This window comes from Chiloscyllium punctatum, chromosome 8 (genome assembly GCF_047496795.1).
Source record: "Chiloscyllium punctatum isolate Juve2018m chromosome 8, sChiPun1.3, whole genome shotgun sequence".
Classification (NCBI taxonomy): Eukaryota; Metazoa; Chordata; class Chondrichthyes; order Orectolobiformes; family Hemiscylliidae; genus Chiloscyllium; species Chiloscyllium punctatum.
The window spans coordinates 105,375,774-105,390,111 of NC_092746.1; the positions used below are offsets into that span (position 1 = coordinate 105,375,774).

The following is a 14,338-nucleotide window of genomic DNA, read 5'->3' on the forward strand; positions in this document are numbered from 1 at the left end:
GCTTTTGTAAATAAAGGGTGAGTGTGTGGAATGAGCTGCCAGAAGAGGTGGTGGAGGCTGGTACAATTACAAAAGACATCTGGATCGGTATATGAATAGGTGGACTCTAGAGGGATATGGGCCAAATGCTGGGAAATGGGGTTCGGTTAATTTAGGATACATGGTCAGCATGGAGGTGTGGGACTGAAGGGTCTGTTTACGTGCTGTGTAACTCTATGACATACTTGAATGTCAGCTAGCTCATAAATGAACTTACATAACATCCAGTGCCTGCAACTGGAAATCTGTGTAAGTGCCCTCTCCTAATCAACTAGAGAGGTTTTCCCACCATTGTGACTGATTTGGGAACTCTCCCATGATTGAGCCGGTTTGGCTGCCCAGGATACCAATCATGACGGATTCAATAAAATCCGCCGACTCCACCCCAGCGAATTATTACAAGTTGCTTCAAGAAGGGGCTTCCTATTAATTGAATCATTTTTTCTTTTGTTTCACCAGGAATGTTTATGTGGGAAAGTTTGTTTTTTCAGGAAATGATTTCAAGAAAGAAATTTGGAATTTGTAAATACACAGCCTCAGAGAGAAAGGAGAGAAAAACTGCAAGAGAAAAGACTCTTGTGGGTTCAATTCCAACTTTAGAAATTCAACAATTCAACACAGCACTGATAAAGGTTTAGACTGTTGGATGTGCCCTCTTTTGTATCAGACATAAAGTGAGTATTAAAGGTCACATAGCATATTCTGTAGAAGAGTGGGGAGTACACTCTAATATCCTGCCCAACATTTATCTCTCAGCAAAAAATCATGAAAGCCGTTCCAGTCATAGAGTCACACAGCATGGAAACAGACCCTTCAGTCTAACCTGTCCATGCCAACCAAGTTTCCCAAACTAAACTAACCCCCATTGCCTGTATTTGTCCCTCTAAACCTTTCCTATCCATGTACCTGTCAAATATATGTTAAATGTTGCAACTGTACCCGTATCTACCACTTCCTCTGGCAGCTTGTTCCATATACTCACTACCCTCTGTGTAAAAAAGCTACCCCCAGGTCCCTTTTAAGTCTTTCTGCTCTCAGCTCCAGAATACACCTCTCACTTTGAACTCCCCCAGCCTAGGGAAAAGACCTTTGTTATTCACCTTATCTGTGCCCCTTGTGATTTTATAAACCTCAGTAAGGTCACCCCTCAAACTCCAAGGTTTCAATGAAAAAAGTCTCAGCTTATCCCGCCGCACCTTATAACTGAAACCTTCCCATCCTAGCAACATCCTGGTGAATCGTTTCTGAACCCTCTCCAACTTAATAACATCCTCCTACAACCAGGCGACCAGAACTGTACATTGTATACCAAAAGTGCCCTCACTAACATCCTATATAACCTCAACATGATACCCCAACTCCTATTCTCAATGGTTTGAGTAATGAGGGCAAGCGTGCTAAATGCCTTCTTCACTACCCTGTCTACCTGTGATGCAAATTTCAAAGAACTCTGCACCAGAACCCCTCAGTCTTTGTTCAACACCACTACCCAGAACCTTCTAGAGTCATAGAATCGTAGAGATGTACAGCATGAAAACAGACCCTTCGGTCCAACCCGTCAATGCTGACCAGATATCCCAACCCAATCTGGTCCCACCTGCTGCTCCCGGCCCATATCCTGATTTTACTAAAATGTAATACCTCATGTTTATCCAAATTAAACTCTGTCTACCAGTCCTCAGCCCATTGGCACAGTTGATCAAGATCCATTTGTAATCTTAGATTATCTTGTTCACTGTCGACTCTCCCACCAATTTTGATGTCATCCACAAGCTTCCTAACCCATGCCTCTGATTGGTATTAATTTGCTGTTTTTTGAACCTTGTACCCCAACTGACTGCCAAGTTTTCTACGAAACAATAGTTACACTTCAAAAGCAATTCATTAGCAGAAAAGTATCTTGGGGCATCCAAAAGGCTGTACATAAATGCAAGTCTTTTCTTCCTTTACATTTATCAAGAATTAATACAATGGAAAGCCCCACATGAAATGCTAATCTTGCTTTACTTATTGAAATTTTGTTCTTTTGTAGCATTTTTTAATTCCTATTGTAGATTTTTAAAGATGTTTTCCTTCACGCCTTTTAAGTAATCAAATGAAGGAACTTTGTAGCATATTTGTAATCAATATCACACAGTATGATTTCAAAACCTTTGACTTCATAATTTAATTTGGTCAGGTAAATAAGACACATCCAATAGTATCAGTAACCTTGAAAACCTATAAACCTCTATAAGGTCACCCCTTGACCCCATATACTCCAGTGAAAACAGTCCAGCCTCTCCTTATATCGCAAACCCTCCAGTCCTAGCAACATCCTGGTAAATCTTTTCTGAACCCTCTCCAGTTTAATTATATCTAACTTATAGCAGGGAAACCAGAACTGTACACAATAATCCTAAAGTGGCCTCACCAACATCCTGCATAACCTTAACCTAACCACCTCATATCTCCTATACTCAATGGTCTGAGCAATGAAGGCAAGTGTGCCAAACATCTTGTTAGCCACCTGTTTAGCTATGACACAACTTTCAAAGAACTATGTATCTGCACTCATATGTCTTGCTGTTTATTTTAAAAATCTTTCAGACCTGTGTACGTCCTGTTGTACTTCTGATATTGTGTTCAGCAGTGAATAGGCAGAATACTTGTGGTGTGGATTATGGTTCAAGCTCCCTCCCAGGGCTTGGCTGCCAAGGAAGGTGTAGCCAAACAGAATGAGCACCAAACCTCCTTCCCACAGTCAACAAAGGCATGTAGTAAGTGTCATGGGACATTCCCGGTTAGTAATGTAATGGAAAAAAATTGGAGCATCTACCACTGCTACTTATTCCTCTGGATTGCACATGTGTTGCCACTGCAACTCGGATTGCTTGGGTTGGAATGTTACCAGGGCAATGGTGTGGATCAGATTGGTGTCAGTAACATGGGTTTTGGACCCTGTTCTGGCTGGGCTGGATTTGAATCTGCTTCCTCGCTCTACTATGGGGCATGAGATTTTACCTCGGTTAGCTTGTTAACAAGAGTGTGGTGCAGAATGGGAAATAAAACAAGAATGGGTTCAGTCCGCATCCCTGTTGTGCTAATTTACAATTGCCTGCCTCCTCATTTTATCTGTCCTTATGGAGTGGTTGCCCCCAAGTTGTCCATGACCACTTTTTCTTTTTGTTTTGGAGAGAGAAACTTCTGTCCCTTTGTGGCCTACAGCTCCGTGGCTTTCCCTAGCCAGCCATGGGGATAGTTGTAATGCTGTGGTTTAGACCAGCCTTCGGGCTCAGAACTGGAAGGAGAGAATGTGGATGAGGAGGCCAGGCATTTATTGTGCTTATTTGTTCATTGACTTTCTATGGGCTTTGCAGTGGGACTTGCATTTAAAAGTTCTTTGGAAGACAGAGTTCTTGACCGGTCAAAAGGGATCTGTATGAATAGGGCAAGCAACGGTGCAGCTTCTTAATCAATCTGATTGAAGGAATGTTTGTGAATGGGGCAGAATCTAATATGTGAGTTAGCACATTTACTGGACTGATTCAGAGGGAAGGAAAGTTGGGATTAATAGAAAGAGAGGTAAAGGAGACAGAAAGAAATAAACTGAAGGAATGAAGCACCCAATTTGTAAACTGTAAATTCCAGTGTCAGAGAGCTTCTCTTAAAGTAAATAAGGTTCATCAAGGCCTACTTATGGTCATTGAGTATTATTGAAAGAGAGACATTTGTGTGTCTTTCAGCAATATTTATCATGATATTAGAAATCTATGTTAATTTAAAAGTACAAGGTTTATCCTTTTCTGATTTGGAGATGCCGGTGTTGGACTGGGGTGTACAAAGTTAAAAATCACACAAAACCAGGTTATAGTCCAATAGGTTTAATTGGCAGCACACTAGCTTTCGGAGTGATGCTCCTTCATCAGGTGATCGTGCAGGGCTCAATCCTAACACACAGAATTTATAGCAAAAATTTACAATGTGATGTAACTGAAATTATACATTGAAAAGTTGATTGCCTGTTAAGACAGTCAATTTTTCAATGTATAATTTCAGTTACATCACACTGTAAATTTTTGCTATAAATTCTGTGTGTTAGGATTGAGCCCTGCACGATCACCTGATGAAGGAGCATCACTCCGAAAGCTAGTGTGCTTCCAATTAAACCTGTTGGACTATAACCTGGTGTTGTGTGATTTTTAATTTTTTCTGGTGAGTTTAGTCGCTAAGTAATGGGTACATACAGCAATTTTATACTGTTCATGTGTATGGCAGCAGAGTCTTCTTGCAAAATACTGTTCAAATGTAGTTTCTGGAGGAACAGGACAACTCAGACAACAACATCCTCAATTTGATATTCATCTTCACTAAGTTCTGACCAGCTTACCCTTTCACAGTAATCAGTGCTAATGCTAGCATAAAATCGAGGTGTTTCAATTTGTGGTGTAATGATAGGAACAAGGTCAGCAAGGTGGATCTTACAATTTTATGAGTTCCCTGACTGGGGCTGTTTGTCTGGTCCAGTCAGGGAGCCCTGGCTGACAGGAGTGCTAGAGGTTCTCTTCACTCTGAGAGCTGGCTGTGAAGGAGCTGGATCAGTGTCCTAGACTCTCCGCGTGTAAATAAAAGATGACTTGGTGATGGGATACCAGCCTTTGTGGAGTTATTTCAGTGCTTGTTTTAATACTGCCCTCTTAAAACACTTTTGTATTAATTTGGAATTGCAGTCATGTGTAAAACAGATTCTAAAATGCTCAGTTTTCTCTCCAAAGAAGGCTAATGTTGAATGGTAGGCAGACCAGGACACAAAGAAAGTCAGGGATGCAGAGAGACAGTGATACAAGGAATGGGAATGGGGAAGAATAGAAGAATAGGTAGCGAGGAGACAATACAGTGCAAGTGAGAGATATTGGAGTTGCTTCAAAAGGCACGATCACTGTCACAGGAACCCTTCTAAATATATATAAAAATAAATTGATTCAGGATTTTCCCAACTTCTGTACAGCAGAATGTTTTGTTCGATAGCAAATTTATATTCTTAATGTCCCAATTTTCACAGTTCTCCATTATCACAATTATACAAATATTCATTGTCTCATTACTGCCTTCACCTTTGAACTACTCCCCTCCCCTCTCCTGCTTTATGATTTTACTGCAAGTACCAAGTAGTGTTTTATTAAATTGATTTGTGCTATTAATAGTGTCTGCTCAATCACACCAATGTACAGTATTGGTCATTTAGTGATGTTTTGTTGAATTTATTTATGATAATGTTGATTCAGGGAAACTAAACATTGGGTGAGAGAAATTTGGGTGCAGTGTGCTGCCTCAAGTGGTATTGTCTGCCCTTAGGGAATTGATATAAATGCAGAAAAAAACACTTTTAATCTGGTTTATGGATCAATTTTATAGTCAGCCAGCAAGACAGCCTGATGCTGAATTGTCATATTCCACTAGGGGGTATAATTACATTGTAAATGTGTTCACGTCCAGTACAATGGTGTTGCAGAGACTGTCTTGAGTAGTGGTTTCAGTCTGCTCCACTATCTCCCTTTATCATGAAATTTCAGTTCACCCACAATTGTCAACTGGACTTCACTGTTCAAACAAAAGTTCAAAAGTTAGGGTAAAGCAAGTATTTTGTGCACAACAATATCTTTTAAATGTTTTGCTGAGTGATGCAATGCTAAGTTTCTGCTGTTTTAATTTTTAGAAAACTACATTTATATAGCACCTTTCATACATTTATTGCATCCAGCTGTACATATCTTAGAGTATTGTCATTTTTGCAGTGTTCCTGCCTAATAACCAAGTCAAGTGGCTTATGCTAAGATATATCACATTGCCATACAAGCCGACTCAGCTCAGAAGACTGTGTCTGACAGTTAATTGTACATAAAATCTAAGTTCTAGTGTGTGTCTTTCTGATATCATTTGAGGATTTATTTGCAATTTTTGTTTACACTCATTTTAAAAGACATTGAAATCCTTGGGGATTTATAAGCAGAATAGACCACTGTAAATCCCAATATATTTTACTGTGGTGTTGTCACGAGCTACCTAGAATGTTCAGTCTTAAAGTGAATGATTCTTGTGTACACTTCATGAGAGGTGATCATTTTTATTGTTTTTATTGAGTAGTCCTCAAGAAATCCCTGCTTTTTTTGACTAAGATTAAATCATTCTCACTGGTAGAATGTAACAAAGGGCAGTTTAAAAGCCTCCAACCATTTGATTTTACATTCACATTTCTAGGGACGCAAGACATTTGGAATTAAACAAATGACAGGTTCAAAAAATGCTGCATTACACTTAAATCCTAGCTGTTACAGCATCACAATCCATAATAAAACAACAAATATATTTGTGAAGATGCATTGAACACTTCAGGAAGTTTTCTTCTGTTAACAGTGCAGTACAAATGCAAGACATTGTTGCATTTCCAAATACTTTAATTTCAGCAAATGGAGATAGCAGATGTTTTAATGTATAGTTTTTTATATGTCGACACTCCAGAAACAGTCAAAAAGGGAGTGGTTTTAGAGAAAATCATTATCATTCTGCTCATTCACAGAATCTGCTTGTGAAATCATATGTTGAGAGATATTAATACATCACTTGATGCCTGTAGAATTGCTATTTGAGGACTAGCCTCCTTCAGTAATTGTTGCTTGAATTTTCTTGGTCCCTGTGGTATTCAGAGTTGCTTCCCACTGCCTGTATGTAAGAGCATTACTCATACAAAGGTGGCCTGCAGTGTCGGCAATTCAAGTATTGTTCAGCAAACATCAGTAAGGCAAACCAAGATCATGAGTCCTTGTAAAGAGGAAAGGCACATTTATTTTGGGTTCAGACCCTTTGTCAAACAGACCTGCTGTCCATTCCCCGTACCTTTGTTTTCATACAATCTTTTACACCTGTCTGTTCCTTTGCTTAAATGTTATTCAGTGAGGCCATCCCTACGTCATAAAATTTTCCAATTGATCAAAGTGACAAGTATGTTTTTCCATCTGATCTCACATGAAGCAATTATTGTTATACTTGGAGCAACAAAGGTTAAAGGGAACGTTATTAGAGGTGCTCAGAATTATAAAGGCTTTTGATTAAGTAGATATAAGGAAGCTGTTTCCGCCCTTAGGTGGGTCATTAACAAGAGGACGTAGAGTTAAGATCATTCAAAGGAAAAGATAGGGGGAGGGGCAAATAAGGCAATTTTTAAAAACTCAAAAAGTAGTTATGGTTTAGAATATGCCACATTAAAAGGTAATCATCAGAAATTAAATGTTAAAGAACATCTTTGCAGGGTTGTGAGGAAAGAGTAGGGAGGTGAGATTAATTGGTGGCTCTTTAAATGGGTTCTACATCACAATCTCCTTCTGTGATGCCTGGCTCTACGTTAGTGGAGAGTCAGAGTTTGCAACAGATTTGCTTCTTTACAATAGCCACTGTCCTCCCAAATAATTGTGTTTGAAGCACTTTGGGAAAAATTCTGATGCCTGTATCTTAACTCGTAATAAGTACAATTTAACCTGCTGCCCCTGTGCTCATTGGCCTACTTTGGCTCCAGAGTTAAGCAAAGACTTGATTTTAAATTCTTCCTCCTTTTTAAAAAAATGTCTCCACAGCCCCCGGATCTCTCCAGTGCTTTTATCTGCTTCTGCCCCATGACTCTGTGGGAAGTCTAGGTTCTTCAAAACAGGCCCACTCTGCACCCATTACATGCTGTGGGCTCCTACGATAAATGGGCAATGAGATTTCAGCCCCTTCGTACCTGCTGGCCAATCTCTGGCAGTGCCAGAGCTCTGTACTGGGCACTGCTGGGACTCCAGCTAGTCCCAAAATAGTGTACCATGGATCCACGTGAATCACAGGAATTGGATGGTGGATGGGATTGTACATTAAAGGTGGGGTGGCTGAAGACATTCAAGTTCATGCAGGGTAGAAGGAAAGGAGGTTCTGTCTTCTGGGGGGGTCCCTCAAATGTGTAAATGGATAATCTCTCAAGATGGTACCCATCACATTTCTTCAAAAATTGTTAACAGAAAAAGCTGCTCAAGTGGCACATGTTTTAGTGTGGGCAGCAGGCTTTTTAAACAAATCTCATTCAGAGGATGTTGGCATCACTGGCTAGGCCAACACATATTACTCAACTTGAATTTCCCAGAGTGCATTTAAGAGGCAGCCACATTACCGGGGATCTGGAGTCTCCTGTAGGCCAGACCAGGTAAGGGCAACAGTTTCCTTTGCTAAACAATCATCATCAGACTCTTAATTCCACATTTCCAATGCCCCTACACCAGGGCCAGGATATCCGGATTCACATGCTTCCTTCTCTGGAGGTGTGTTATGGCATGTCCGAACGCAGGTTGACAACATCTATAGTGTGGGCAGATGACATTGGGGTTAGTTGATCTTTTTAACAAGCTGAGTTTACAGTTTTAGATTTTAGTGCATCAAAGGCGCTATATAAATAGGCTTTGTGGATTTGTGGTTTTGTGACTTTCAACTGTCCACCTCAATTCCAGTGTAAAAATGAATCTACCATTGCTTCTGTGTAGAAGTCAAGCCCATCATTAATTTTAATTATCTTTCAGTATGCTGGGACCAGCTGTGATCTTCCAAGTCAAAGCCGTCGGTCAAAACGTGTCAACAGCTGATGTGGTGAACGTAGCAGGTAGGAATATTGCTTTTACTCTGCATCAAAAATATCGCAGAAAGGATTCTAACAGATACACACACATACACACACACCCCGCACACATGCATACAAGGAGACTGACACTTAATAGAAGAGGCGCTTGTGAGGAGATTGGCACAGATGGGAAATTGAAGTGTAACATCGTAGAGTCAATTAAGGCTTCATTGTTTGTAGAGGAGATGGATTTAAATTAAGAGATGTGAGTGTGGTGTGGAATAGTGAAAGAAACTGTCTCCATGCACTTAAAAGAGAAATAAAAAAGGACATGAAGATGTATTAGCACAAAGTAAGGTCACTGAGAGAGATGGAGTTTACCTTACTGACAAATACTGCCTGATCTGCATCTGTCTGAAGCTGAAATATAACATTTCGGGAACAAAATGTCGAGAAAAAGTCCATTCAAGTGAGCTGGGGGATGGGTTAAATTGAACAAGATAAAAATGGGTAATGGACTTGCCGTGATGTTGTCAGTTAGTGCTGAACCAAAAGGTATTTGAAATCCTTGCTACAAATGGATGAGAAGATTTATTTGCTTCAGAAAGAAGGTTTGTGCAGAGGTAAAGGAGTCTAACAGTAAACAAGTTGCAATAATTACATGTATAGCCTCAAATATATATTTGAATCAACTCTGTCTAAAGACAAAGATCATTGGCACAATATTATTGGAGCCACTGTTCAGCCAAGACTGTGCAATCTGCTTCACTCATAGAGTCATAAAAGCTTTTGGACAAAAAACAACTTGCTTTGGTAATATCTCCTTCGTCACAGTAAATCCAATTTTCCTGTTCGTTTCCTGGACACTTTCCTGTCTGTAAAGTCTTTAGTCTCACCTTTATTTTCTCCTGCACACAACTGTAAGCATTGATAACCTTGAGAGATGGTGGCAATGAATTAAGTCGCGTGGAAAGTGGCGCATAGTTTTGAGGAGACTTTTCAGCAGCAGTACGTGTCCAGTCCAATGAGAAATGAGGAGTAACAAAACCCAATAGTTGAGAATGAAGGGCCAAGTGATTCAGGTGTTAGTGAGGGAATATGAGGAGATGGTCATTATTGTCTCATAAGGTTTATGTTGACAGTGGAACAGAATAATGAACAATCCAGACTGATCACTAATTACCTGGCAGAGAGCTGACTTCAACGGGGCAAGAATGGGATTGGGCTAGAAAGGGTTGGTGGGAAAATCTGGAGCTGAACAGCAGGCGATCTTCAAGGAAGAGATGGTTCTGGCCAAGCCGAGGTATATTCTCCACAAAGGGAAAAGTTGGGCAGACAAATCCAGAGCTCCCTGGATGGATGAGGTGTCGAAATTAGGATATAGAAGAAAAGTTATACCTATGAAAAGCATCAGGTAGAAAATACAGTTGAGAGCCAAATTGAATATACAACGTACAGCAGGGAGATGAAAACTCAAATAAGAGATGCAAGGAAAAATTATGAAAAGAGACTTGCAGCTAACATAAAAGTGAATCCTAATAGTTTGGTTTTAATTTGGTTTATTAATGTCACATATACCAAAATACGGCGAATAGTATTGGTTTATGTGCTACCAGGCAAATCATACCTTACATAAGGAAGTTATATATGAAAGCAGGGCAAACAGGGCTGAGGTCTTAAATAAATACTTTGCATCTGTCTTTACAAATGAATTGGTGTCACCCAAGTCATGGTGATGGAGGACAAACCTCAAGCAATTGAAGCATTCAAAATTGATAATGAAGAGATGTACATTGACTATCCTTAAAGTTGACCAGACACTGAGACGCATTCAAGGCTACTGAAGGAAGTAAGAGTGGAAATTAGATTAGCTTCCCTACAGTGTGGAAACAGGCCTTTTGGCCCAACAAGTCCACACTGATCCTCCAAAACGTAGCCCACCCAGACTAATTTCCCTACATTTACCCTGACTAATACATCTAACATTATGGCTAATTTAGTATGGCCAATTCACCTGACCTTCATATCTTTTGGAACGTGTGAGGGAACCGGAGCACCAGGAGGAAACCCACATAGACATGAGGAGAAAGTGCAAACTCCACACAGGTAGTTGTCCCAAACGGGGATCAAACCCAGGTCCCTGGTGCTGTGAGACAGCAGTGCTAACTACTGAGCCACTGTCCATAACATTTCAGTTTTACTTAGAGTTGGGGATTGTGCCAGATGAGAATTGCAAACATCACTCCCTTGTTCAAAAAACGTATAAGGATAAGCCCAACACTTACAAACCATTCAATATAATCTCTGGTGCTGGGGAGTCACATAACAAGGGAAATAGAGAGTATTTCAAACTAAACAGTGAGGGGATTGGGAACAATTGTAGAAAGAGGTAATATAACAAGGATTCAAGATAAGGTAAGGGAGGAACATAGTAATTTGGGAAAAGAGGGTTTGAAAATGGCAAGATGTGGCCAGGGAGAGAAAAAAAAGCATAGAAATACACCAACAATCAAGACTAGATGCATACAAAAATTAAACAAAAAACTAATTCTTCTGTATGTGAATGTGCATTGCATTCTTAAGGAAGTAAAATTATTAGTGAGCATTAATGTAAGTAAATACAATCCGATAGCCATTACAGAGACATGGTTGCAGGATGACAAGGATTGGGCCCTGAGTTCTGAGGGGTATATGACATTTAAGAGAAATAGGAAGCTAGGGAGTGTTGGAGGGGTTCCACTGATAATCAAGGATGGTGTTAGTGCAGTTGTTGGAAATGATCTCAGTTCAGGAGATCAGCATATAGAATCAATTTGGGTGGAGATGTGAATTGTAGGGAGAAGAGGTCACAAGTGGGAGTGGCCTACAGGCCCCCTAACAGTATTACAGTGATGCACAATGTATACAGGAAAAAAATGGACTCTGTGTTAAAGGGAAAGTAATGATTATGAGTGAAGCAATCAACAAATAAACTGGAGTAGCCTGGATGACGAATTTGGAGAATGTATTCGAGATAGTTTCTTAGAGCAATGCATTTTGGAAATGACCAGAACGCAGGTTACATTCGACATGGTATTGTGTGATATGTCAGGATTAATTAATGACCTCAAAGGGAAGGGACCTCAAGATAATAGCAACCACATTATGATTGTATTTTGTATTCAATTTGAAAGGGAGAAATTTGGGTCTAAGATTAGCATTTTAATTTTAAATAAGGGCAACTTGTGAGTATGAAAACTGAGCTGACTGAAGTGAACTCTATTCCAATAATGACTATAAATCAGGAGGTGGATGGGAGAGGAAAACTTGGTGAAATGATATTCATGAGGAAAGTGGTCCTGAGCAAACTGATAGAGGTACGGGCTGAAAAGTCTCCATGTCCAGAAAGACTTCACCCGAGGGGTGAGGTTGCTCATGAAGTAGAAGATTCAAGTGTAAACCCTTGATTCAGGAAGGGAGGGAGGCTGGAACAGGAAACTATAGGTCGGTAAGCTCAATGTTTGTCAAGCAAAAGATGTTAGAGTTAAGGAGATTGTCACTGCGTACCATAAAAAAAGCGCTGAACGTAATTAGGAAGAGTCAGTATGTATTCATCAAAGGCAAATCATGTTTAACCAATTTATTGGGGTTTTTTAAAGGATTAACTATGAACAAAGGAAGCACTGTACTTGGATTTGCAGAAGGCATTTGAGAACATGCCACATCAAAGCTTATTGTAGGAAATAAAAGCTCGTGGTGCAGAGAATAATATATCAGAATGGATAGATGATCAGCTGTCTGGCAGAAAACAGAAAGCCAGCCTAAATAGGTCTTTGCCCAATTTGCAGGATGCAATATGTGACCAGTAAAACCATCAGTTTCCCACCTGTCCTCTGCTCTGAAAAAAAAGAGTCATATTGGATTTGAAACATTAACTCTGTTTCTGTCTGCACAGATGCTGCCAGACCTGCTGAGTTTCTCCAGCATTTCCTGTTTTATTGGTCACTTGTTACATCCTGCAAACTGGGCAAAGACCTATTTTTGCAGAGTTTCTGTTTTCTGTTTTTATTTCAACATTTTTCCTGGTAAACTGATTAAATTTTGATTAGAACATAGGGAGTTTGGGATTCTGGATAACCCGTTTACTGGCATTACAACTATCCCACTGTCTCCCCCTGCTACTATATTGAGTAGAGGAAATCTTTAGGGAATGCTGATATTATTGTAGGTAGAACCAGAGAATTTCATGTTAACGCATGTTGACATCATTCCTGATTGAATTACACAGAAGACCAAAATATTTTCACTTCCCATCTCAATAAACATAACTGTCATCTGAAGGAATTTTAATCACCTTATGTTAGAACATAGAACATAGAACAATACAGTGCAGAACAGGTCCTTCGGCCCTCGATGTTGTGCCGAACTTCTATCCTAGATTAAGCACCTATCCATGTACCTATCCAAATGCCGCTTAAAGGTCCCCAATGATTCTGACAACTTATCTAAGGATTGTTTAAATCTCCCTAATGTGGCTGAGTTGACTGCATTAGCAGGTAAGGCATTCCATGCCCTTACCACTCTCTGCGTAAAGAACCTGCCTCTGACATCTGTCTTAAATCTATCACCCCTCAATTTGTAGTTATGCCCCCTCGTACAAGCTGATGTCATTATCCTAGGAAAAAGACTTTCACTGTCTACCCTATCTAATCCTCTGATCATCTTGTATGTCTCTATCAAATCCCCTCTTAGCCTTCTTCTTTCCAATGAGAACAGACCAAAGTCTCTCAGCCTTTCCTCATAAGACCTTCCCTCCAGACCAGGCAACATCCTGGTAAATCTCCTCTGCATCTTTTCCAATGCTTCCACATCTTTCCTGAAATATGGGGACCAGAACTGTACACAATATTCCAAGCGTGGCTGCACTAGTGTTTTGTTCTTATGTATAACACCAGAAATGTTTGAAATTCACAAGATACTCGATTAGATTACTTACAGTGTGGAAACAGGCCCTTCGGCCCAAAAAGTCCACACTGACCTGTCGAAGCGTATCCCACCCAGACCTATTCCCCTACATTTACCCCATTCACCTAACACTACGGGCAATTTCACATGGCCAATTCACCTAACCTTTCCCTATTACTCTACATTTCCGCTGACTAATGCACCTAATCTACACATCCCCCTGACAACAATGGGCAGTTTAGCAAGGCCAATTCACCTAACCTGCACATTTTTGGATTGTGGGAGGAAACCGGAGCACCTGGAGGAAACCCACGCAGACACGGGGAGAATGTGCAAACTCCACACAGAGAGTCGCCTGAGGCGGGTATTGAACCCGGGTCTCTGGCTCTCTGAGGCAGCAGTGTTAACCACTGAGCCACTGTGCCGCCCACCTTATAGGTGAGGAAAGTCCTTTGCTCCATCAGAAATCTCTAGATTTTTGCAGACTGCAGCGGCCGTTGAATAATTCCAGGCCTTTCATCCACCCTGCTTTATCTGACAGTTTACTCCAAACAGTGAGCACTTTGTGAAGAATTTCCTGATTTCACCCCTAAAGTTCCTTCCATTGGTTTTGAGCCTGTATCCCCTTGTTAAATTCCCACAAATGAATTTAATTCCCTTTTGTGTAATTTTCTTTCCCAAAACCTCCATGCGATCACCTCTCTTACTATATCATATTTATAGAGTCAAAACAACTGCATT

General features: G+C 40.3%; 1 protein-coding gene across 2 annotated transcripts in view; it reads left to right on the forward strand.

The window, feature by feature from the left end:
- Positions 1-14,338, forward strand: part of ptprn2 (protein tyrosine phosphatase receptor type N2) — a 967,505-nt gene that overhangs the window by 401,414 nt on the left and 551,753 nt on the right. For both annotated transcript variants that reach the window (XM_072576204.1, XM_072576205.1), the window contains exon 11: positions 8,616-8,695. In XM_072576204.1, the coding sequence (XP_072432305.1) occupies positions 8,616-8,695 (80 nt within the window). The remainder of the gene's footprint in view (positions 1-8,615; positions 8,696-14,338) is intronic.